Source organism: Phaenicophaeus curvirostris, chromosome 7, assembly GCF_032191515.1.
Source record: "Phaenicophaeus curvirostris isolate KB17595 chromosome 7, BPBGC_Pcur_1.0, whole genome shotgun sequence".
Taxonomy (NCBI): domain Eukaryota; kingdom Metazoa; phylum Chordata; class Aves; order Cuculiformes; family Cuculidae; genus Phaenicophaeus; species Phaenicophaeus curvirostris.
In genome coordinates this window covers 13,026,237-13,050,223 of record NC_091398.1, presented here as the reverse complement: position 1 = coordinate 13,050,223, position 23,987 = coordinate 13,026,237, and the positions used below count along the sequence as shown (strand labels likewise).

Below are 23,987 nucleotides of genomic sequence, written 5' to 3'. Positions count from 1 at the left end.
TTCAATTTCAATATTTTGTCTGTAACAAGGGGAATTAAATGTAGTATGTTCTTAAATATGATTATTTTCTAAGTTATATTTGTGTAAAACAAGCTTTAAACATTTTTGGAAAAATTATAGCTTTCCATGGTAGTGCACTTTAAGAGCTGGAGAACAGAAGATGTATAAAATAGCTTGTTATTTAAATGGCTTAATGAAGCAAGCTAATGACAAATCCATGAAGGAAATAAAATGTCATATTGCAGTTGAGGTTTGGCTGTTTCATTTTGGATGCTGGTGGGTAACGGAATTACAGATGGGACTCGTGTATTTCACTTATGCTTGCAACCTGTTCTGCCCTTCCAATGTGAATGTTCCCCCCTTATTTTAAATTCTTCTTTCTTATCTATCTAATATACCTGACACTATTCTGATATGAATATAATCTTTTCCCTAGCTCAGCATCTGTCTTTGTGAAACTGAACTGGCATGAATGCAGAACTCGAAGTGGGTGGAATCTCCTTGAATGAAGGAAAGGATGGAGGTGCCAACAGTCTGCAGTCAAGATAATGGTACTCATAACTTTTGCTATTTCTTTTTCAAAGAGAAAAATCTGACAAAAAGGTTTATTCCTCGGTCCCTGTAACTATTTTTCCACTGAGTCACGAGAGATGAACATGTCTAGGAGTATAACTACTTAATAACTGGAATTGTTCTTGATGTTCAATGGTTACATGCAGTTTGGAGGGTGTCGGAAGAGAATACCTAGCTTATAAAGTCAAGGGTCTCTGCAGCTGTATCAAGACTTGCTAATAACTGCAAGAGGGTTTTTTTGCTTAAGGAAATTATTCTCTGTGGTTTGAAGGTTTGTGCTTCTGTGTGGATCATCTTGGTCTGAGCCCAGTTTCATGTAGGGATAGGATTCTAGGAGACAGTTAGTACAAATCATCTCAAAAAGATGCAACCAGGAATAAGGAAAAGATCTTAAAAAGTATCTCCACCAAAGGTGATGGTCTATTAGGCACTAGGAAGCTCCTGCAGAAGAGAATCCTTTAAAGATAACTGTGTTTTGGGAGATACTTCGCTGTGGGGCTCACAATCAAGTTCACAGAGCTTACTGTTTTTCTAAGTGCTTAGATGTATGCTTTCCAGGAAGAGATGATACTTTTGATAATGAGGTACATTTCCAGGATTTCCCCGTTTGGCTACTCAATAATTTTTGCCTGATGATTGAGGCAAAAGTCTCATTTGCAGAAACTTAGAAGGGAGGTACCTGTATAAATTCACGCATAATGAAAATACCTCAGTGAAACTAAAGTTGCAGATGGGTTCTGCATAAGTGTTGGTAACATCCAAGTCTAGAGTTGATACAATCAACTGTCAACAGCTATAAAAACTGTGCTAAGGTAAGAAATAAGTAAAGAAGGGCTTGCATGCTTAGGTTAGCTGTGGTGACTGGATGGTAGCAGCTGATAATGTTGTCTGCAGTAGCGAGTAGTCAGCTGCTCCTGGTCTGCTGGATGAGCTTTAGCTTTATGAAATTATTATTTAGACTTTGGCTGATGTAAGTTTTGAAGCTCATGGTGTCTTGGTTTTATTTCAACATTTTTCTTGTATTACAATGTTAGTCACTGAAACGTGACAAGTTTAATGTTGTAAACAAATAAAAAGGAAAGTCTCAGGTTACGCTTGTATTATATGATTACTTTGGCACTGAAAAGCAAAGAGATAGCTTGTGCTTACCAAAATACACAGGAGTTGAGAACTTACTTTCCTTTGACATTCAGTGGGAGTCAGGCATCCAACTCTTATGGTCTCTTTAAGAACCGTTATAGCTTAATAAATGTAACTCCTAGCATATACTTGATGATACCAGTGCTGTTAGAAACTTTGTGAATCTTGCAAAAGGTGTCACTCATCAGAAATGATCGGTTGTCGTTTCTGAGCTAAAATTAAATTCAATGCATGCAAAACAAAATCCAGTTTGTACCTGGGCCTATCTTTGTGTAACATCTTATGTATTTGTCCCCTCTTAGTTTCTGCCTCCTAGAGATTTTGGGAAGACGATTTTTTGTTTTTCCACTGTATTAGAATACTGTTCCTAACAGATCAAGTGCTGCTTCTAATAATAACAAAGGTTATCCCCCTTCCCTGGGCTGTGTTGTGGGTGTCTGTGACAACAATATCTATTGGCCTGGAATTTGCGTTTTCATTAGTGATATTCTTCAAAATGTCTGCACTTCTCAAGAGTGGGGAAAAACAGAGGGTCCTTGGCCCAAGCAGAGGGCCAAAAGAAAACCCTCCAAAATTAACAAGGCAATTTGTTGTTTACCTCTTCTCAGTAGAAGGGATGAACTTGAACCCAGAGGGATGTGAGAGGTTCCCTGGGTGTTTTCTCAGAGGTCAGGTGAAAATTGCTACTATTCACCTAAATTGCTTAATCGGTTAATAACATCATAAAACAAAGTTCTTGCGCAACAGTGTTGATTGCAGGAAACAAGGAAAGCAAACAGTAAACGGGTGCATTTCTTGGAAGTATAAACTGAGGAAAGGTGCTTTTCAAAGGCTTTTCAAAGGTTGCTGTTCGGCTTTAGTTGGTCTTCTATTTGAAATGAAATGTCTTGCACTTTTCTGTTTCTTGGGCTCAGGTATATCTCATGTTCTGACTCTAGTGCTACAAGAATTGAGTTTGCTCTGTAAAAAAGATGTCAATGGTGTTGGCATGTTATATGACCTGCTCAGATCTCGCTGGCTACAAGCGCTTTTAAAGGTAAAGTAATATTTAGCTGTGAAGGCAAAGGTTTCCTAGAGAACAATCTCCACAGGACGGCTACTTAATTTTGCCATGTCAGGACAATACATGCTTATTCATACAACATCCTGATAGTTCTAATGTCAGTCTGAACCTCAGCAGTCAAGGTGAACAAAACCACTTTTTCTTTAAAGAAAAAAATATATTCTCTTTCATAATGTCCTTTTCTATTACACATCTGTATTAAAGCCAGGGAGATGGAGTCTGACTGAACACAACATGGCTTAGCTGTCTTGTCTGTTTTTAAATCTCTGTATCGCTGTGCATCCCACTTTTTGGCGTGGATGCTTGTGAAATTATATTTCTTTTGTTTTGCCCACTCTGATCTGATGTGTAATTGAAGAGTTCACTGTTGTAGAACAGAGTTTTGGCTGGTATTTCTCTCTTGAGCAAAATTGTATGTCTGAGACAAATTCCGCATAAATTCTACTTTTCCTCTAGCATAAATTTTTAACAATTTTACATTTTAAAGACGAGAAACTTGCCATGGATAAAAATGTCTGTAAGGTCATTTTAAATATTGCAATTTATTTTGTTTTAAGTTAAAATTACTTTGTTAATTAGGCCTGCAACTAGGGGAAGAAAGCAAGCTACAAGTCATCAGGCTATTGTCCAGCTTTTCCTATTGGAAAATTCAAAACCACAGCATAACTGGCTAGCTGGATGATAATATAAAGACAGTGAATTGTAGACTCAGTTCCAAATGCATTAAGGATTAAGAATGCAAGCTCCAAGAAATTCCTAGAAATACAGTATTGTCCTTTGTGTATTGTGTATGTATTTGTGTAATCATGTGAACAGAGCACATCATCATTGCATTGTCTTGTCTACCATGGCACGCAATAGATTTATGAATGCCTCCAACACTACCTTGGAAAAAGACCAGTTCCTGTCACGCTGCAAGCACGTGCACTGACTCGTGAGGTAAGACTTTGTATAGATGGTTATCGCCTTACCTACTCATACAACTTAGCTGCAGAGAAGTGTTCTGGTATTTGTTTTGTGTCCCAGGTACTCTCACTATTCCAAATTCCTCTAAGTTCAATTTAGAGCCTTCTGAATTAATTGTCTCCCAGAACAAGTCTCTGTGCTTTCTCTCTTACATTTATCAGGTGATAGAGTTACTGCGTGAAGCTCCTCCATCTGGAGAGGTCAAAGAGCTAAGACGACTACTGCGAGCTCCACACTTAAAGGCAAGTCCTGCGTAAGGAAAGAAAATGTTTGCTCATTGAGCTGTCTGCTGTTTGAAAAGAAACAGATTGCCAGCTGTTCACAAGAATTGGCAAAGGAGCTAGAAGAGACATAGTTTTCCTAGTCATGAGCTAACTTATTTGTGGAATCAGATGGGGACTGTGTATCTGAAGTACCTGCAGTCACCTGCATTTTATTTAAGGGCTACGGCTCAGAGAGAGGTTTCTTACAAAGTTAAATGCTGAGCAATTGGTGCTGACAGATAAAACCAAATTTTCCTTGCATTTGCAAAACCTGCGTTCTTTACCCTGGAGTTCCCAATAGAAATATTTTGTCTTTTATAAGTTTTCCAGTAGAAGCAGTGAGAGAAACTGTTCTTAAAACTTCATTTCACTGTTTGAATTTCTAAGTGGAAAGAGGAAAATGTCAATGTGTGAAAGGAATCTGTGTTCACATAGGTACTTAATTGCTAATTTGTGTTTTCTGACCATTCACTGTTTAAAGCTGTTCTGTTGTATGATCTTTGCTTATGGGTTGGTTGGTTTCCTGGTTTTGTTTCTAACAGGCTTTGCTATCTGCACACGATACTGTGGCCCAGAAGGATTTTGAACCAACCCTTCCACCACTGCCAGACAACATACCTGAAAATGAGGAAGCTATGAGAATTGTCTGCTTAGTGAAAAACAACCAGCCCCTGGTAAGGGAACTTTCAGATGTCCATCAAATTGTTGTAACTTACACAAGGATTCATAATACATATTGGTTTCTTTCCAGGAATGTCACAGAGATTGTGTTTGTTCTTGTACAGTTTTCACATAATCACAAGAATTGCTGACGTTGAAAGGGGCCTTAGGAGAACATCTAGCCCTGCTCAGATTGTTTCCTTACTGTGGCTTCACAACTGCTCATGAAATCAGAATGTATGAAAGGAGAATTAAACCTAAACCTCATTCTGTACAGAAATTAATTTAATTGTGGCTAATCCGCTTGAGGCTTCTGGGAGACATATTAATTTCTTCAGACTTTACTGATCCATAATTTTTCTGGAAGTTCCACTTTGTTGCTATTCAACAAATAGTGACAAATATTCCACAAAGAAGTTACTTCGGGAAACAGAGCTATAGTAAAATGTTTCTGCTACTTTTAAGGCAAATCATAATAGATCGTAAACATGCCATATGGGGGAGGTGAGAGGAAATAAGAACAAGCTTCTTGTGACCCACAGAAGTCTGCAGTCCTATCCAGGGGCCATATAGGCTAAATCCAGAATGTTTTCCGGCATACCTGGTGCATGGAAACTTTTCAGGCTGACTTCCAAGCCTGTATTACAGCTGTGTCTCCCTGACTTATCTACCCAACAGCTACAGCAGGTTGTTCAGTGCCCTGTCTGCTTGGGGACTGAACATTTGGTAGATATTTTTATCTCATATAATGAAAAATGTCAATAGGATTGAGTTCTATTCCTTTGGCCAACCTAGTAAGGAAAGGAGGAGAGAATTTTGAAAGGTTCGTTAGAAATCATTAGTGCATATAAACTGAAAACATTATATAGCTTAACTGGTCTGTTTTAGGAGCGATAGCTGTAATATTTGATACAGAGATTTCTTACAGTCTGTGAGGGTATTTTAGTATGATGGAAGTTGAAGACTTTTGAAGGACTTGGTACTAATAATGTTATGGTACCGCTGTATCTGTGTGGTGTTAAAGAGGCTACATCTTCCAATGCCTATTTGTCATTGTGAAGACCAGACTTGGGATGTGAAAGGAAAATTACAGGGCATCTTCAGCAATCAGTGTGTTTTTATTTTGTTTTTATTTTGTTTTTATTTGCCAGGGTGCAACCATCAAACGCCATGAGATAACAGGGGACATAACAGTTGCCCGTGTGATCCACGGTGGGCTAGCAGACAGAAGTGGTATGTGTGATTTGAAACAAAGTAATGCAAAAACGTGAAAAAAGATATTTGAAGTAAGATAATAGCTTAGGTTCTACAATTAGTCTTACATTATAGAGCAAGAAGGTGTGTCCAGTGGACAGCAGCATAAATAGTTATGCTTTGCAGTGACTTTGATTGTGGTTTCATTAATTTTCACATGAGTGTGCTATGTTTGAGACTGAGTTGAGATACAAATCTAGTTTTCATTATGCGTTCTTGGCACCAATAACTAGATAAATCTGTCATGAGATTGATCAGGGATATCCCAAACTGCAGTGTGGTATGAGTACCAGCAGCTTATTTCCTAATGGAGAAGTGGGAAATATAGAATTGTAGAATCATTAAGGTTGGAAAAGACCTCCAAGATCACCAAGTCCAACCATCAGCCCAACACCAACATGCCTACTAAACCACAGAATCACAGAATAAAATACAGCGTACAATATAGAATCAGTAGTCTGCGATTCTATAGGATTTAAAAAATATGTAGTAATACTTCTTGGCACTAGTTTACTAAGTGCTTCGGTAGCATTGGTTGCTAAACAATCATCCGAGGAGTTTCCTTGGAGATACAGAGATGTTATTGTGTCATCCTGGAATTGAATGTGTTCCATGTTCCTTTGGAAACATAACTAAAATGTAAAACATCAGAAGTAAAACTGAGCTGCAATCATTATAAAATAGTTCCTTTTAGTACTTTCTGGCCTTTGTTTAGAGAAGAAAACCCGAACTATAGGCAAAAGCTGATTACATTCCTAGTTTGAATAATGTTTTAATTGAGCTGAAGGAAAATGCAAAGGTAAACAATATTGTGAAGACTTTGTAAAGTACAGAGAGCAGTCCCAAAGCCTCCCACTGCACCTGGAACTTTTAAGGGTCTGATTCCAAGCCTTGTGGTCTATTAATGTAATGAGTTTAGCTAGAATAAGTTCAGAAATTACTTTGGGAAACAGAGCTATAGTAAAATGTTTCTGCTACTTTTAAGGCAAATCATAATAGATTGTAAAGATGTCATATGGGGGAGGTGGGAGGAAATAAGAGCAAGCTTCTTGTGACCCATAGAAGTCTGCAGTCGTATCCGGGGGCAATATAGGCTAAATCCAAAATGTTTTCTGACATACCTGGTATATGGAAACTTTTCAGGCTGACCTGCAAGCCTGTGTTACAGCTGTGCGTCCCTGCCTTACCTATGCAAGATGATCCATGATGTGACAAAACTTGTGCTGCTGCTTTCATCTTTATTTTCACTGTAGGGTTGCTGTATGCTGGAGACAAACTGGTGGAAGTAAATGGAGTTCCTGTTGAGGGACTTGAGCCCGAGCAAGTTATTAATATTCTGGTATTGAATCTTTTTTCTACTTTATACCTTGAGAGTACTTGTATGCTGTTTCTCCCTCTCTGAGGAGAAATTCTGAAGTTTTTAACAGAAAATTCAGATTGTTTCCTTACTGTGGCTTCACAACTGCTCATGAAAGCAGAATTAAGCCAAGCCCCTGTTCTGGTCAGAAATTAATTGTGGCTAATCCACTTGCAGCTTGTGGGAAACATACTAATTTACTCAGACTTTACTGATCCATAATTTTTTTGGAAGTTCCACTTCGTTAGTATTCCACACGAAAGTAGTGGAAAGGTGCTGTTCTAATATGAGTCCATTTTACAAAATGCACTAAAGCAGAGTGAATGAACTTGGAAGCTCCACACCTCCGCTTGCAAAGAATGGACAGTGGTAATTCCTGCTGCCAAAATTCTCATGAAGAAATCTGTAGAGCTGACCCTTTTATTTATCATTTTGCCCACAATATTTCAGCGTTCTTCACTGCAAATTGTTAGTGCCAGTCAGTAAGGTATCACTGTATGTAATCAGTATCGAGTCTTTCTGTACAATTTCCCTGGCTGTGCTATTTATAGATATAAGAAATACAAACTCTACTGAAATGCTTAATTCTAAAATTTTGGGTTTTCCTTCTGTCTTTGTGTCAATTTTCCAACCAGACCCTGCTGTTAATTTTAATTCGATTTCAGTAGAGAAGTTTTATATGAATTAACGTTGCTATTACACATGTTTATGATGAAACACATGTTTCATTGAATTAAAAATATTTAGCAAGACTTTGAAGTTTCGTTCTTGAGTTTCCTTTTGGAAAAAAATTATGATATTGTCATATTGACTCTGTATGCCTGAATTCGATGTGTAATATAGACATCATAGTAACCTCAAAGCCATGTTGTGTTAAGTTTGTGCTGCCAATGTTTGCTTACTTGTGTTGAATACCAGTTATGTTTTAATTCTTTTTTTAATCACTTAGGCTCTGTCTCAGGGGACAATTATGTTCAAATTAATTCCAGTTTCTGATCGACCTGTCAGCAATCAAACAACAGTAAGATTTTTTTTTTTTTTCTGGATTGTTACTGCAAACCGTTACCCCAGTAATGTCTAAAGGTGTGATACAAGGAAATGGTGTTTAGTTTACTGCAATCCTTAAAGCTTTACTTGCCTTTATGGCTACCTCTCGGCTGACATCAGTACACTGTTGCTGAAGCAGTAAGGACAGTCAGCTATATTTCTATAGCTGTGTTAAAGGCAATGAAGACGTTTTCAGATTGATCTACAGGTTGAAGGTCAATTCTTTTAAATGTATTAGATATTTCTTTCCTCCCTTAATGACCAGATAGGGCTTGGGGCTTGATCTTGTTTTTAAAACTTGACTTCATCATGAATGGACGATTCACGATGCAATACCTGGTAGCAACAATACCTAGCTCTGTGATTATAAAGCCCATGTTGTATCTGTTCTAAACGTGGCTTCCACTTACTCTTGTCTGTTTTCTTTACCAGGTCTATGTGCGAGCAATGGCAGATTACTGGCCCTTGCAAGATCCTGCCATACCATGTGCTGATGCAGGTTTGCCTTTTAAGAAGGGTGAAATACTCCAGATTGTGGACCAGAACGATGCTCTCTGGTGGCAGGCCAGGAAAGTTTCAGATCTCAGTGCCTGTGCTGGACTTATACCCTCAAATCACCTTCTTAAAAGGTAAAGAAATCTTAATTTATTTCCAGTTCAAAATTTAGCCCATTATTCAGACTTTGCACGGCTATATTTCATGTAGCAGTGTGATTCAGACAAAAACCTTTCCTCTTTCTGTTCTCTGACTTCTTGTTCCCTTCCTTAAGAGTGCCTCTGTGAGAACAAGCTTTTGAAATACCTCTATCATCTTGAATTGGCATCAAAGAAGTTTACAGCGGTTGCCTAGTCTCTGTGCTAGTCGCTAAGACATCTAGTGGAGTGTAGCAGCTGAAAGATGGGTGGAAATTAAAAGCCTTGACTGTTTAGAAACACTGTCTATGATTCAAAAAAAAAAAAAAAAGGAAGAGTGGTATATAAAATGTATATTATAAGGGTATAGCTTATATCAAGAAGCATATTTGTTTAGAGATCCTGTAAGGCATGAGTGACCTCTTCAGCTTTGGTGAAAACTGAGTAGACCAGATTTAAAGAGTGGGAGGGGGGACAAAAAACCCAAACGAAACAACAAAACAAACAAAAAAAATTAAAACACATGCTTAAGGGAGAGCAAGGATCCTTTGCCTGTTATTTTCTACATATATATATATAGTGCATTATTTTTACACTACATGCTTTCAGAACCACAGTAGTTAAACGGCAGTAGCACACTTTTCAGTTTGATCCTCTAACCACACGTCCTGTTTGTGTTACCCTCAAGAAAACGTAAGGCCACACAATTGTAGATGACGAGCTTCTATTTGTACTATATGTAAACCTAGCTGTCACCTGTATAACAAAAGCTGAAATTTGACTAGGTTGTGATTGAGGCTCTGTGTGGTAACAGAGGCAGTAGTGTTACTACCTGTAGCAGCAGCACGCTCTCCTACTTCCAGGAGTCTGTACCACAGTATGGCTTATCTTCCTGTCATTATCCATAAACTCAAAATACTCAGTTCTCCCAGGCTGCTGATTTGGAAATTGCCTTTAAATAGTTCCAATGGCACATCAGCTTTCTTTCAGGACTTTGCAGTGGGCTAAAACATTGGCATTGTTTCAATTCTTGGTGTCTTCTCTCAGCTCAGTACAGATTGACCTTATGTGTTAGCAGTGAATCTGACTGGAGCATAACGTGCTTGTGGACTGTTTTGTTTCTCTAACAATTATAAATCTATTTCTATGTAGGAAGCAGCGAGAATTCTGGTGGTCTCAGCCTTTCCAGCCCCATCTCTGTCTCAAATCATCAATGTGTGAGTGAAAACTTATTTGAAGTGTAAAGTAGGAAAGAAAGGTCTTTTCTCTGTTTCCAAAGATACTGAAGTAGAAGCTCTTACAATTCAGTTTAATTCAAAGACATTGTTTCTGGATTATACTGTTACCTCCTAAGTGTGTTAACTATCTCCGGGAAAATAAATACTTAATGGCAGTTACAGCTGGAATACTGGTAGTGCAGGTTGTTGTCTCCAGTGTAATTGGGATCAGACTGCAAGAGAAGCTGTGAATTCAACTCCTCCTGAAGTCTGTAAGATCTAGGAGCAATCCGAGAGCAAATTCTGTCTAGGAGATTTGGGCGAGATTAAGTCTGAGGCGACAGTTGTACTAACCTGGCTTTCTAACACAGATAAGTTTTGCACAGGAAGATATAATGTGTTGAGTTATGTTTATTTGTCATCAAAACAGTTGAGAGAAAGAAAAAACTTTTTTCCGTGAGGTAAGATAAGCTGTACTGCCCATGAGTTTATTCGTGGTGACAATCCAGAAACATTATTCTCTGCCAACTATAACTTTCTGTAAATACCCAATTATCCCCAGACAAAATTTCTTCCTGTTTTCTCTCTCCCCATTTTCTTCTATGGTTCTTTATACTAGTATGACCTTAATTTTTCTGTTGTGGTAACTCCCAGATTCAGTGTGTTTCATTGCGTAGGATTCTTCTCACGCTAATTGCTTTGTTCATTAGAGCTGGAGCTCTCCTTCACCATAATTTTATTGCATTTTAACTGCTTCAATGGATGTGCTCTGGACAGTAAGCACTGTGGAAGAAGGTAGGAGATTGTATCTAGGAAATATTGTATTCCTGCACCTGGAATCAATATAGCACCTGGGTTACAGGCTTTTTAAAAAGTTATCAGAAAGTAGGCAGTTTGGTAAATACAAGCAAAAGAAACCCAAGTTCTTGGCATTTTGTGTGGCTAGCGTAAATGGAATCGAGTGGGTTTTTTGCTTGAAATAGTAGAAGCTTACATTGTCTTCAAGTGGAAATGTAAGCTATGCATTATCCAGTGGGGAACTGAAGTTTTGGATAGGTTGCTTTTGAGGAAGGAAAAACTGCTTTTTTTCCTTTCTCTTTTCCTCTCCCTCTTCAGCAGCTGACCTCAGCAGCTCCCAGAGAGTATTTCTTTAAAGGATACGTATGGGCAGCATACGGTTGGCAGATGCTCTGACAGCTGCCCTATAACTGGAAAACGGCTCTTACTGGGGCCTATCTGGAGGGGGCATGCAAGAACAGAACACACAAACAGTGCAGTATTGTGAGTCCATGAGATCGCCCAAACCCACGAGATCGCGTTTCAGGGACATGAATTGATGTGGTCTGGGGATAGAGAGGGAGCTGAACCAATCTTTTCCTTTTCTTCCTTGTAAAAATAATAATAAAATCAATCAAGCAAAACATTTCCCTTGAGTGAAGCATATTGGAAAGAAACACACTTGTAAGAGCTACAGGAGAGAAGGGAGTGAGTGGAAAATTATGTTCTGTCATGGCAATACTTAATAAATAGGTATCTACAGGATAAACAGAGCAACAGCCATGTTAAGCATCTTGTTATTTCAAAAGGAAAATTGAAGCTAGATTTGTTTGCTGCCACAAGCCCTTCAGAACACTTTTGCTCATGAAAGACAGGGAACATCAGTAAGCTGGAGTTAACAATGTTAAAATTCTTAAAGACGCCTAAAGCTGATCTGAGCTTCAAATATTTTCATTCTGATGTATGAGTTCAGTCTTGTAAGTTCTGTAAGGCTGTTTCCTCCCCAGTGTATATGATTCAGATGGATTTTTTTCCTTGTGTTGATCTGTAGAGGATGACATGCAGATTGATGAGAAGTGTGTGGAAACAGGTAACTGAATTCACATGAGATTATTCTATTTGCTTCAGGGTAGTACCTAGTTAAAGCCCGGTTTTGTTTCCTAGATAAAAATAGTCATTCTCATAGTGAATGTAACAGTGGAAAATTCTGGTTTTCATACCCTGGAAACCTCATCCTATATTAGCATATTAAAATGAGCTGCTTGTAGTTCTGGTGTACGGTGCTTAGAGTGAAGTGTTGTGCCGAGAAGAGGGACCAACCCAAAAATATCTTCCCAACTGAGACCCAACCTCTATGATTGAGGTTTGGGCCCATGGCTGTAGTGTTACTGTAGTTTTTGTTGTAGATTTAATGCCGCAGATGACTGTAATCTTGGAGAACTCGCACAATTCATTGTCAAGAAACTGGTCTCAGGAGAATGTGCCTTTAGGAACTGAGCAAGAATAGGTTTTTACATGTAAATAGTAAATGTGAAGACTGTACTTGCTCCCTAAAGCAGCACAGCTTATCCTTCTCCTGAGGTAATTCAGAAATCTCTCATGGAGGAATGGTTGGAGAGAGACCTGACAGTTAATTCAAGCATGGTGAGCTGTATTTTGTGACCTCGGTGTAGAAGGAAGTGGGGAACTTGTGTGAGAGTTTGATAGGAGCTGCAAAATTTATTTCCGATTCTGAAATTCTGTAGGAGGAAAAGAATTAAATTTTTAATTTATTTTAATATCTTTGCTATCTGGATTATTGAACAAGATGAAGAAACATTTGAGTCTGGTAAGTTCAGCTGACCTAACTGCAAATTCTTTGTTATTATTCTGCTGTGAGAAGAGTGTCCAGAGACAAGCAAGTGTCTTAAAATAGAGCAGGTGACAAATCTAGAATGCCATTTTAGCTTAAGAAGCCACTCTGCCTTGAAAAGTCACAATGTAAATTCCCATTGCTTTAAGACTTCCTTTTGCTCTCTGATTACCTTAGTAGTAAGGTTTTTGCCCTCTTATCCCAGAAGTGTGAGTGTTCCTTCTCGTGCATCAGTACCAGATCTGTTTATCAAATCCTAATCAGTTATACCTGTGCAAGCTGTGACTGATGTCAGCAGGTAATTGTATTACCTTAGGGTAACAGAGCCCTGAATCCCCAGTACCTGTAGGAGCTGTAAAGAGAAGAACTGTTCTGGATTACTGATTGTGTGCACGGCTGGCATACAAGAAACAAAAATGCTTTTATAATAGGAATAAGGCATTTTATAATACGTATAAGGCATGCAATCAGTCAGTGCTTTTTTCTACCCAAAATGGTTTGGAGATTGTTTTTTTATTTTAGTGAACACCTATTTCATAGAATCATAGAATAACCAGGTTGGAAGAGACCCACCGGATCATCGAGTCCAACCATTCCTATCAAACACTAAACCATTCTCCTTAGCACCTCATCCACCCGTCCCTTAAACACCTCCAGGGAAGGTGACTCAACCACCTCCCTGGGCAGCCTCTGCCAGTGCCCAATGACCCTTGCTGTGAAGAATTTTTTCCTAATGTCCAGCCTAAACCTCCCCGGTGGAGCTTGAGGCCATTCCCTCTTGTCCTGTCCCCTGGCACTTGGGAGAAGAGGCCAGCACCCTCCTCTCTACAACCTCCTTTCAGGTAGTTGTAGAGAGCAATGAGGTCTCCCCTCAGCCTCCTCTTCTCCAGGCTAAACACCCCCAGCTCTCTCAGCCGCTCCTCATAAGACCTGCTCTCCAGCCCCCTCACCAGCTTTGTTGCTCTTCTCTGGACTCGCTCCAGAGCCTCAACATCCTTCTTGTGGTGAGGGGCCCAGAACTGAACACAGGATTCGAGGAGCGGTCTCACCAGTGCCGAGTACAGAGGGAGAATAACATATATTTACAGCATATTCAGAGTTCTGTAAAACTTAAGTCTTCTAAGATAGATCATTTTCCCACTAAAAAAAAGAGTCTTCTAAATTTCTTATGTGAGATACTTAGTAACCTTGTGGAGAAAAATGTCATTCCACCTTACGCTTGCTCTTTGCCACAAGGTTCCTACTAGCCAGTTGGATCTTCCCTCTTATCATAGAATCGTATGGTTGGAATAGACCTTTGAGGTCATCGAGTCCAACCGTACCCATCACTGGTGGTTTGTTCTCTTCCACCTCTCAAGCAATGCCCAAAGCTTTTACGACACAACCAGCAGGTCTATAGGGCAGTCTTTTCTTTTCAGGTGAGGATGTTTGATAAGTGCGCTTGGGGATTACTCTTGCAAATCCCGTTCACCACTGAGTGCTGAGTCAGCTCTCTGCTGTATCCAGACAGTCAGAGGACTAAAGGTGCAAATATTTGCTATCCTGCATTTTGCTTTAAATTTACTGGCAATTGAATATTCATTTGATGTATTTTTCAACAGATTGTGTAGCTGAGTGTCTCATTCATTGGGAACTGGCAATTTATGCTTGAACAAGCCTATTTTAGATTTAAAACCTGCAGTACCTGTTTCCAGAATTTCTTAAATGCATTGGACAATGCTGGTTGGAATTTATTTTTTTAATCTTAGTATAGCCTGTCTTCTCAAAACTAACTGTTTTATGTCTGTCTCTATCTGAACATGCAGAGGAGCTTAAAGAAGGTAACACTAACTTTTTTCTCCCCATCTCCTGTAAGCAGTACTCTATTAGAATTTATCTGCGTTTATTGCATTACCTGGTGCTACCACTCCTTTTACAATACCTGGTAGCTGAATTGTTTGTTCCCTGTCGAAGTCCATACTGCACTTCGTACCATAGAACAGAGGACAGGTAAAGCAGAAATGCTCAAAGAGATTTGAATGATGGCTTAAAAGGCCTGAGGATGGAGATGATGTAGGCATATGTTGTCTGAACAGCACTCTGAACTTTGCCCTGAAAGAGCAACTCTGCACCAAGTAGGTTTTTCTACAGACATAAACAAAGAGTTGCTAATACATATAGAAATGTAGGAATAAAACTGTATAGAAGTGAAAGAAGAGTAATCAAGGTGCATCTAATTTTGTTTTAATACTTGTGTGCTTATGAGATAGTGGTTAATCATAGAATCTAGTGCTAAAAGATAATACATTTTCATGCTTTGCAAGTGAAAATAATGTTCTTGCCTTGGAGCAATTACTACCTTAGACATGCTTATGTCTTCTGTATCTTATTCTTGCTTTAACAAGGCCTAACTAAAGGGAATACATAGCCTGGGTAACTATATGTGTGATTAGGGGAACAGTAGGAGTCCTTTTTGAATAGAAATCTAAACACTGCTGACACCATTTTTTCGAAATTTGCGAAGTGTTAGAGCATTGATCTATTGGGAAATCTATATTTTTGAGCTTTACAGTAGAGATTTAGAAGGCTCCTCCTGAATGGTTAAGACTCCTCCAGGAACAGCATGAGACTGGGGACAAAAAGAATTGGAGGAAACAGATGAGTCTGGGAAGCTGGAGCACAGATATCAATGATTGAAATATGATTAAAAAGAAATAATTAAGTCAGGTCGTCTGGGTGAAAGATCTGAGCAGATGCACGTTGCATTTTCCAAGCATGCTATTGGGCAGAAACAGAGTTATAAATTCTATTTCTGTTTTTGAGCTACTGCCTTGTTGGTTAGTGTAATGTTACAACAAAAGAATTCTTGCAAGCTAGGTTTCACCTCAAAAACTTAAATGACGTAGAGGTTTTTTTCACTAGAAGTATTTCAAAACATTGTCTGGCATCTAGTTATCTTTGGAATGAAATAAATAAAAGGTTGAGTTTCAAATCTAATTTAGAAAATATCAGACTTTCTAAGTTTACTTTTTATCTTATAGAAATATTGGTCTTTTGAAATGAACATGTGAAATATTTGAATATTTCGTATTATGAATTTTTGTGCTGTTATTAGATTAGGCATGGTAACTCCGTCTGCTTACTGAAACACTTTTTGATTTGGAATCAGCAGTAATTGCTAGCCACCTAGCTCTTAAGATTTCATTGTTCTTTTTTTATTTCATGCATATTTGTTCTTCGTATTCTAGAAGAGGAGGAATTTGGTGAATTTGGTCAACGAGTCTTTATTGGTACGCAATCATAAAGATAAGTAAGATGCTCAGGACTTCATCTAGATTATGTGCTTGTCTGAAGTTAAATAGTATAAAATGCTTTGGTTTTTTATTTCACCTAAATACTTACTGAATTCTGCTTGCTCTGTTTTCCAAACTTGAATAAGTCGCTTTCCTCCTACTAATGCCTGTTCTCTCCATCTGAATTGCTTTTCCTGTTTGGTTTCTATTGGGACCTGACAACCACTATTTTAGCTTGACTGCTGGCTGTTAAGATTTCCCTTACTTCATGATTAATTTTCCTAGAGTGTAATGTCATTCTGTTGTCTGTCATCCACTGAGAAAACGTCATGAGGGTTTTTGTTAGAAAAGTAGACCTGGAGCAAAAAATCTATGCCTGTTGCTAAACCTTAGAGACCTTTAAAATATTTTGATTCATTCTGGAGGCTGGTGCAAATGTTCCAGGTTTGCTTTAGGAGAGTGAACCAGCTACACTATCAAAAAAACAGCTAACCTGTTCCCTAGTGATGCTTCACATAGCTAGAAACTTTTTTGACTTGTTTTAGGGGTCTTCTTGGGGTCTTGAACTTTGGGCTAATTTTCAGGTAACTTCCAATGAGATTTGACCTCTCCTTTAGCTGTCTTTTGATGCTTAGAGTCCTACCAAGCTGACATATCAAGTGTGGCAATGAAATTCACTAACTTTCACCCAGCAAAAAACACAAAAAGCTCAGTATGTTGAGTGGTTTAGAAAGAGACACTCTAGACTGAAGCACTAATTGCATGCATCTTGAATGTATTTTCCATTTCTGATGTTTTTGCCTCTTACAGCTGGTTTCCGTAGAAGTATGCGCCTGTGTCGCCGGAAATCCTGGACCAACCAGCAGTCGTGTTATGCGCGGTGCCCCAGCAGCTGTTACAGCACTCTTGCAGCTCCATATGAAGAGGTAGTTAGGTACCAGCGGCACCCAGCAGACCGGAACAGACTAATTATACTAGTGGGTAAGAGGTTAATTACTTTCCCATGCAAACCTCACAACCTGTAACAGAGGGGAGGAAACAGTCAGTCATGGTCTGATCAACTGAATTTCCTGCTGCTGATTGCAGAATGTGCAGGTGGCTCTCAAGGCAGCATTTCAAGAGTGATTTTAATTTGACCTTGTTGCTGGTTTTAAAGTTTAATGTATCTATCTTCTTCTTTGCTTGAGACAGTGACTGTTTAAAATAATAAAAAAATAATTAAGTTCTCAGAAGAAGCTATGCAGCTATGAATGTTGGTTGACAATGGATTTTGTTAGGGAAATGGTTCCATTTTATATTCAGTTGGGACTGGTACAGAGAGTGATGAGAAAACATCTTTCCAGGGAGATATTTCTACAGCCAGTGTTAAATGCATGCAAATGGCAATGGTAAGAACAATGTTTAAAATTAAACTCCAGACTAGAAAAATCTCTATCATGAGAGTAAGGGAAGCTAGAAGATGCCTTTAATAATGCTTGCTATAGGAAATACTGTATTTAGTGGGCTGCAGGTTCTCAAGTAGTTTTTAATGGTAGTGACTGGGAGGAAGCTGTTGTTCTGCAGCATTCCATGATCCTGTTAAAGCAAACTGGGTAAAGGCAAATCCATTGTCCTTTCAAAGTCTGGAAGTATTTGTTGATAATTTTTTCTGTTAAAATCAAATTGATGAGTTGCCTTCTCCATACGACTGTACTGCTGGGAGGTGACTTGTACCCTGAGTCAATCAAGATGCTTCAGTCACTTATAGAATCATAGAACAACCAGGTTGGAAAAGACCCACCAGATCATCAAGTCCAACCATTCCTATCAGTTACTAAACGATGCCTCTCAGCACCTCATCCACCCACGCCTTAAACACCTCCAGGGAAGGTGACTCAACCACCTCCCTGGGCAGCCTCTGCCAGTGCCCAATGACCCTTTCCGTGAAAAATTTTTTCCTAATATCAAGCCTAAACCTCTCCTGGTGGAGGTTGAGGCCATTCCTTCTTGTCCTGTCCCCTGTCACTTGGGAGAAGAGGCCAGCACCCTCCTCTCCACAACCTCCTTTCAGGTAGTTATAGAGAGCAATGTGGTCTCACCTCAGCCTCCTCTTCTCCAGGCTAAACACCCCCAGCTCCCTCAGCCGTTCCTCATAAGGCCTGTACTTCTGGTACTTTTTTGGGGAACTTATGTACATTTCAACTGTGTGTGTGCAATTCATTAGAAAATGGGGGGTATGTATGCGAGAAGTGCCTCTGACAATAATGTTGGTTGCTTTTCCAACTTTTCAGGTCCTGCAGGAGTTGGTGTGAATGAGCTAAGGCGAAGGCTTATCGCAAGTAACCCACGAGAGTTTCAAAGTGCCGTACCTCGTATGTAATCTTCTTCCTCTCTCCCCTACTGCCTATTTCAAACACAAATAGGAAATGTCTGGTACCTCCCTCTTGCCTTTGTGCATTCACATACTCTTTGCTGTATAGCTCTTTTTCCAGCTTTGCTGCAAACCAGTCATTTACTTTTGTGAGGGTTAGTTGAAAATACTATCTTTCTCCTTACTTTGGCTAATCAGATGAAGGTATTTTCAAGTTAGAGCTCTTGAAGCCCTTAAAGGTCTATGTAGTAGATAATCTGCATGATTTTGTTTAACTTGAGGGTTGCTTTTCCTAAATTTAAAACCGAGAATGTTTCTTAGGGTTATTTTAAGTTCATAGTGTTTAAGTGATCAGATATGAGAATGAAGGCAACAGAAGTTGGTGCTTAATAGGCTTTGCAGCTTCCCTTATTAGCTGTCTAGTCTCAGATGAGACTTACACAGATTAATTTCTGACCTAATAACTGAAATTGTTTCTACTTGTGCTTATTTTTTTTTGTGATTTGGATAACCAAACAGCAAAGTGTATAGAAAGTGTATGAATCTGAAGTTGACTGAAAATTTGGAAATTCTTTGTGTTTAAAATCCTAGATATGGGGAAGGTGCAAGTGTGGGAAAGCCTGTGGGATGCTTTTGAATGAACATTAATCAATTTTACCTCAAAGCAGTGAAAACAATTGTGCAACCAGTTACAAAGCACTTCCTGATTGGTCCGAATTACAGATATGTGGATTAAACCATTTTTCCTCCATTCCAAGAAATATAGATGTGCTTTGCTAATTTTCTAGGATTTGCCACTGGCAACCAGTACAGTAGACAAGGCTTTTGCTCTGCATTAACAAATGGAAACAACTCATTTTATTACTTATGAAAATACTTATAAAATTACAAGAATTTATTAGTAGTTGATTTTTGTGTATACCTCCTTTCAGATACCACTCGTGTTCAGAAGAGTTATGAAATGAATGGTCGTGAATATCACTACGTATCAAAAGAAACTTTTGAAAACATGGTGTATAGCCACAGGTAACTAGGAGAGAGAAACCACAATTATATTGCTTAAAATGTAATGCGAACCAAGAAAAGACTGTTTTGTAGCTAGGTTCCAAGTATGGGTTCCTCCACTCATACTTACTATGTATGTTTGATGTAAATTTTGGTCAAGCTACTTGAGACCATTGCTTTAAAAATGGTGTTTGTGCAGTTGCAAATAAGGTTCTCTACAATGAATCTTGGAATCGTTCTAAAAGAAAGTGGAATCTCCAGTCCAGAGCTCATTTATGTGCTTGTAAGTTATGAGTTTAACTCTACTAGAAACTTGACTGCTTTCTAAGATAGAGCAGCAAGTCAGACCTGTTTCTGATGTACAGCTCCATTGCAGTGATGGCATCTCCACATAAGCAGGTGAACCGTAAGGGACAAACTTTCAAACTGTCTGCTCCTTTCTATGCATCGATAACCCCCTAAGACAGACCAACTCAGCACCAGAAGCTGCACTCCTTGAGCTGTGCCAAGCATTTTGAGATCTGATTTATGAAGTTATTCATACTATATAAATGACAAGCATTTTATCATCAGAATTATGATCTCTGAACACACAATTTGTAAGAAGTGAAAAATGCATGCTTGGAAATGTCGAACTGTAATGATTCTGATTTTGTGCCCAGTGTAGTGGGGAAGAGCAAAGGTGGAGGTTGTTCATGAGTGTTCACTAGGTTTTATGACCGTTCAGTCTTGATCACTGGATTACTTTTGAATATTTCATCCTGGAATGGAACCTTTTTCAGACTCAAGTGCTCTCTCATTTTCCTTCTTCCTCACCGCGGTTGCAGAATGCTGGAATATGGGGAATACAAAGGGTACCTGTATGGTACCAGTATTGATGCAGTGCGAACAGTCCTCGATGAAGGCAAGATCTGTGTGATAGATTTAGAACCACAGGTGAGTTGTAAAGGGGCGGGGAATCTACAGTTTGTATGTCCTGGAGGAAAATTAATTCTCTGTATGTTCTTGAGCTGTTGGAACTATGTTAGCTGCTTTGACTTGATTTTCACTTTAGCTCATGGTGCTTATTAATAATAGATTATTCTTTGCTTGGGTCTTGGGGTGGGTCAGTATACAGATCAGTATAGTTCGTTTGTTTCTAAGTCAGCGGCGGCATTATCAAGTGGAATGGTACAGAGAAGAGTTTTTATACTTGCTTAAAGCAAAAATTATTCATTCACGTGGAGACTGTTGCATGCGATTTCCTCCTTCTCCAAGCCCTGTTAATTGAGATGTCTGTCCTTTTGTTAGCAATCTCTGAAAGCACTTTGGTAAATGCAGCAACTATTAAAGTGTAATCAAGAAAAAACAGAATTATATCATGGATATATTTATCTTTAGAACTAACTGAGCAGCTGGAAGTAAGTAGCTGGTGTGTGTGACCTAAGAGCTCTACAAGAGCCTCCAGCGAGTGCTCACTGCACAGATCGCCTCTCATCTAGGCACCACAGTTTGCAAAGTTTAAGAGGAGCTTGCATAAATTCCACATATGCCCTAGCAGATATTGGCAAGAGGTACTTCAAATACTAGGCTGATTACCAGATGTTTCTATGCCAGGCACTGCAAAAAAACTTTGAATGCAATCTCTGCATTCTTCTGTATTTTTTTCTTTCTGCTTTTATTACATCTAATGCTTTCAGAAACGCTTTCAGAACTACTTACCATGCTAATCTTTTCACTTTTTCTTCCCCTTCTATCTTTGCATTGAATTTGCTGATGAAGATAAGGCTAATTAAGGCCCGAGTTCTTAAATATCTAGGAGACTTAAACCTGTGTCCATCAAAAACTTACTAAACTTTTCTGAATTGCTTGCATATTTAGTATTTTGGAACTGTTTAGGCTACTGGGTTTCAAAATTTCTTCTAACTGAATGTAAAGAGCGACACCATGACTCAGTAACTTTTAGAGATTTCCCTCCAATTATGCAGAGCCAGTTTAGTCAGAGGCTTAGGTGAGCAAGGGTTTGTGCTGTTTAAATTACATGACCTGTGGGATACTAAGAATCCAAACCACTATAAGGGGCAGATTAGGCCTCACTTTAGTCTTAATTTCACACCTAAAAATGTCCTTGGGTGTCTTTGGTTGCCAAGCGGAATTAAGTGACTGGTATGCTACAGTTGCTTAACATTGTCTGGTCCAGGGATTATTTAGTGAGGTCATTTTAAAGTAGGTGTTCCTGAAAAAGATTACTGCTAGGTCTGGAGATAATAACATGTTGTAAACAATTGGCTTTTTATGGGGGTAAAACTGGGATGAATACACTTGAAATACTTCAACTTCTTTTCACTCTTCATTTACAGGGCATACAAGTAGCCCGAACTCATGAATTAAAGCCCTACATTATATTCATCAAGCCATCCAGCATAAGCTGCATGAGGCAGACTCGTAAAAATGCCAGGATCATTACAGATTATTATGTGAACATGAAATTCAAGGTGAGGTTTGGGAACAAGAGACTAGGCTTATTATTCAGGGATTCTGCTTTAGAACATAATACATTCTACCATGTTACCGTGTTCACCCTTTTAAAAAGATTATTGTCTCTTTAGGATCAAATCTAAGTTATTCTTGTCTTTTTATGTTTGGTTTGTTGGGATTTTTTTTCTCTTTCCAGATTTGCTTTGAAATGGAAGGTTTGTAACTTGTACTTGGGGAACTGAGGTGTTTTGCCTCAATCATTTTGCCCTTTTTTAAAGGAGAACCTCTTTCATACATTTTTGTTTTAATGAACTGCCTTGTGACAAGATTTGAGTCAACACACACAGTCACTGTTTACATTGAAATACCTGATGTGCTTCTTTCAGTAACATAATCATAATGCTTAATGCTAGCATTGATCTTAATTCTGTACAAAGTTCTGTAAGAAATGCATATCCTGTATTTACAATACGTCTACTGCATTGTCACAATTGTTTCCACGCAAATCATAATCAAGCTTAGCATCTTCAAATTTTGGACACCTGAGTCCTTAACTCTATATGGAAGTGAATCGTGATTGCTGAAAGGAACATGAACACCAGGGAAATAAACTAGCATGTGGCACGAGAACACAAGTGTTACTGGGTTTGCTGTCCAGTTCCCCAACACTTTCTCCAGCATTCATCAGTAGAATAATCTTTTTGGGTGAAATGGAGCATAAGGGGACGCAAGGTATTTCCTTGAGAAGGATATGGCAGCCAGCTCTGTTTCAGTGACTTGGAAGTGATTATAGCTGGCATGCTTCACTACAGCAAACTGTAAATGCTGTAAAGTACACTGACACTATCTATTCACCTCTTGTTTACATAGCCCAGGATGTTCTGCAGATGCCATGCAGGTATGTGTCTCTACACAATGCTAAAGCTTTATAGACTTGCTCTGTGTCTCACAGGAAGAAGACTTACAGGAGATGGAAGATTCAGCTAAGAAAATGGAAGCTCAGTTTGGTCAGTTCTTTGATCAAGTGATTGTGAATGACAATTTACAAGAAGCATCTGCACAGCTGCTGTCTGCAGTCCACCGTGCGCAGGACGAGCCCCAGTGGGTCCCTGCAATATGGATATGCTCAGACACTCAGCCCTAATTCAGAGCAGCAGGCAGCTTCAGAAAGATTACAGCTTATGTTTTGCTTCAAGAATAATCCTAATGTCAGGATTGCAAGAATTTATCTTTGGATGTGAGGGATTCAGGAAAGGATTAGGGAGGAAGCTGCTACAGGAAATATAATCATTCTATGTTCTGTGTAGCTCTTCAGACTTTTATGTTACAGTTGCATCCACTTTTGTACAAAAAAAAGGAAATATTGTGAGTGTTCAAATACAAGAATAAAGAAAAATCTATTTTGTTGCAAGTATCTGTACAATTTACTTGTACATAGCTACAGAGAAGTCCTTTCTTTTTATTATGGTCATTCAGGTACTGTGATACCTGTACCTTCTGGAAGCCTTACTGACAGACTATATTCAGTCAATATTCAGTCCAGAGCATGCTCTTTTAGCATGCTTGCTTGAGCAAAAAGTATTATTTATGAAGGTATTGGTTTGCAGCTTATCCTTTTTACCTTTCAAGATAGGAGCAGAGTCGTGGTGTCAAAATAAAAATTACTCTAGAAACCACAGTTATCTTCAAAATACATGTAGTGTGTCTTCTTTTGTTCCCTCAACTTAAGTGAGTAAAAACGGATAAAACTGACAGAATGTGGACTTGCCAAAGAGGGAAGTGAGGTCAAAGCCCCTTTTTCTACTGCTGTGTTCTATGGTCGCATGCTCTCCTGAGGAAACGGTGGCAAACGCATTCCTCACTTTCTTCAGCTGTCTCACTCCCTGAGGAATACAGATGATTATTCTGTTGGCCTACCACACCTTGGAGGAAAATCGACAAAAGCAATTTAAACAGTCTAGAAAGAGATTATTCAAAGCCAAATATTGCAGCCACCATCATGCGTGCTTGTTCTAGTCAGGCCTGTTCCTCCCTGTTCAGAGGACCAGAGTAGTCTGAACATGTCACTGGTATGGGGTGAGTACAGGTTGGGGGTGAGACTG

The 23,987-nt window shown here is 38.9% G+C and overlaps 1 protein-coding gene across 1 annotated transcript; it reads left to right on the top strand.

The window, feature by feature from the left end:
• The first annotated feature begins 496 nt into the window (after positions 1–496).
• On the top strand, positions 497–23,579 carry MPP4 (MAGUK p55 scaffold protein 4). Its single transcript, XM_069860911.1, has 21 exons — positions 497–551; positions 2,628–2,749; positions 3,638–3,715; positions 3,904–3,984; positions 4,548–4,679; positions 5,817–5,898; positions 7,173–7,258; positions 8,226–8,297; positions 8,756–8,952; positions 10,108–10,172; positions 10,950–10,967; positions 12,001–12,039; positions 12,757–12,777; positions 14,607–14,621; positions 16,029–16,070; positions 16,884–17,054; positions 18,344–18,424; positions 19,356–19,449; positions 20,256–20,364; positions 21,768–21,902; positions 22,838–23,579. Exons 1-21 carry the CDS (start codon positions 506–508, stop codon positions 23,027–23,029), a joined length of 1,878 nt encoding a protein of 625 aa, XP_069717012.1. The 5' UTR covers positions 497–505; the 3' UTR covers positions 23,030–23,579.
• The last annotated feature ends 408 nt before the right edge of the window (positions 23,580–23,987 follow it).

What these genes read in the sequence shown, in the direction of transcription:
- MPP4 (XM_069860911.1), top strand. Translation starts at nt 506, where the DNA reads ATGAAGGAAAGGATGGAGGTGCCAACAGTCTGCAGTCAAGATAATG. An exon ending in TGCGAGCTCCACACTTAAAG is followed by an intron (nt 3,985 to 4,547) that starts GCAAGTCCTGCG and finishes TGTTTCTAACAG; the next exon opens with GCTTTGCTATCTGCACACGA. An exon ending in TCAAATCACCTTCTTAAAAG is followed by an intron (nt 8,953 to 10,107) that starts GTAAAGAAATCT and finishes ATTTCTATGTAG; the next exon opens with GAAGCAGCGAGAATTCTGGT.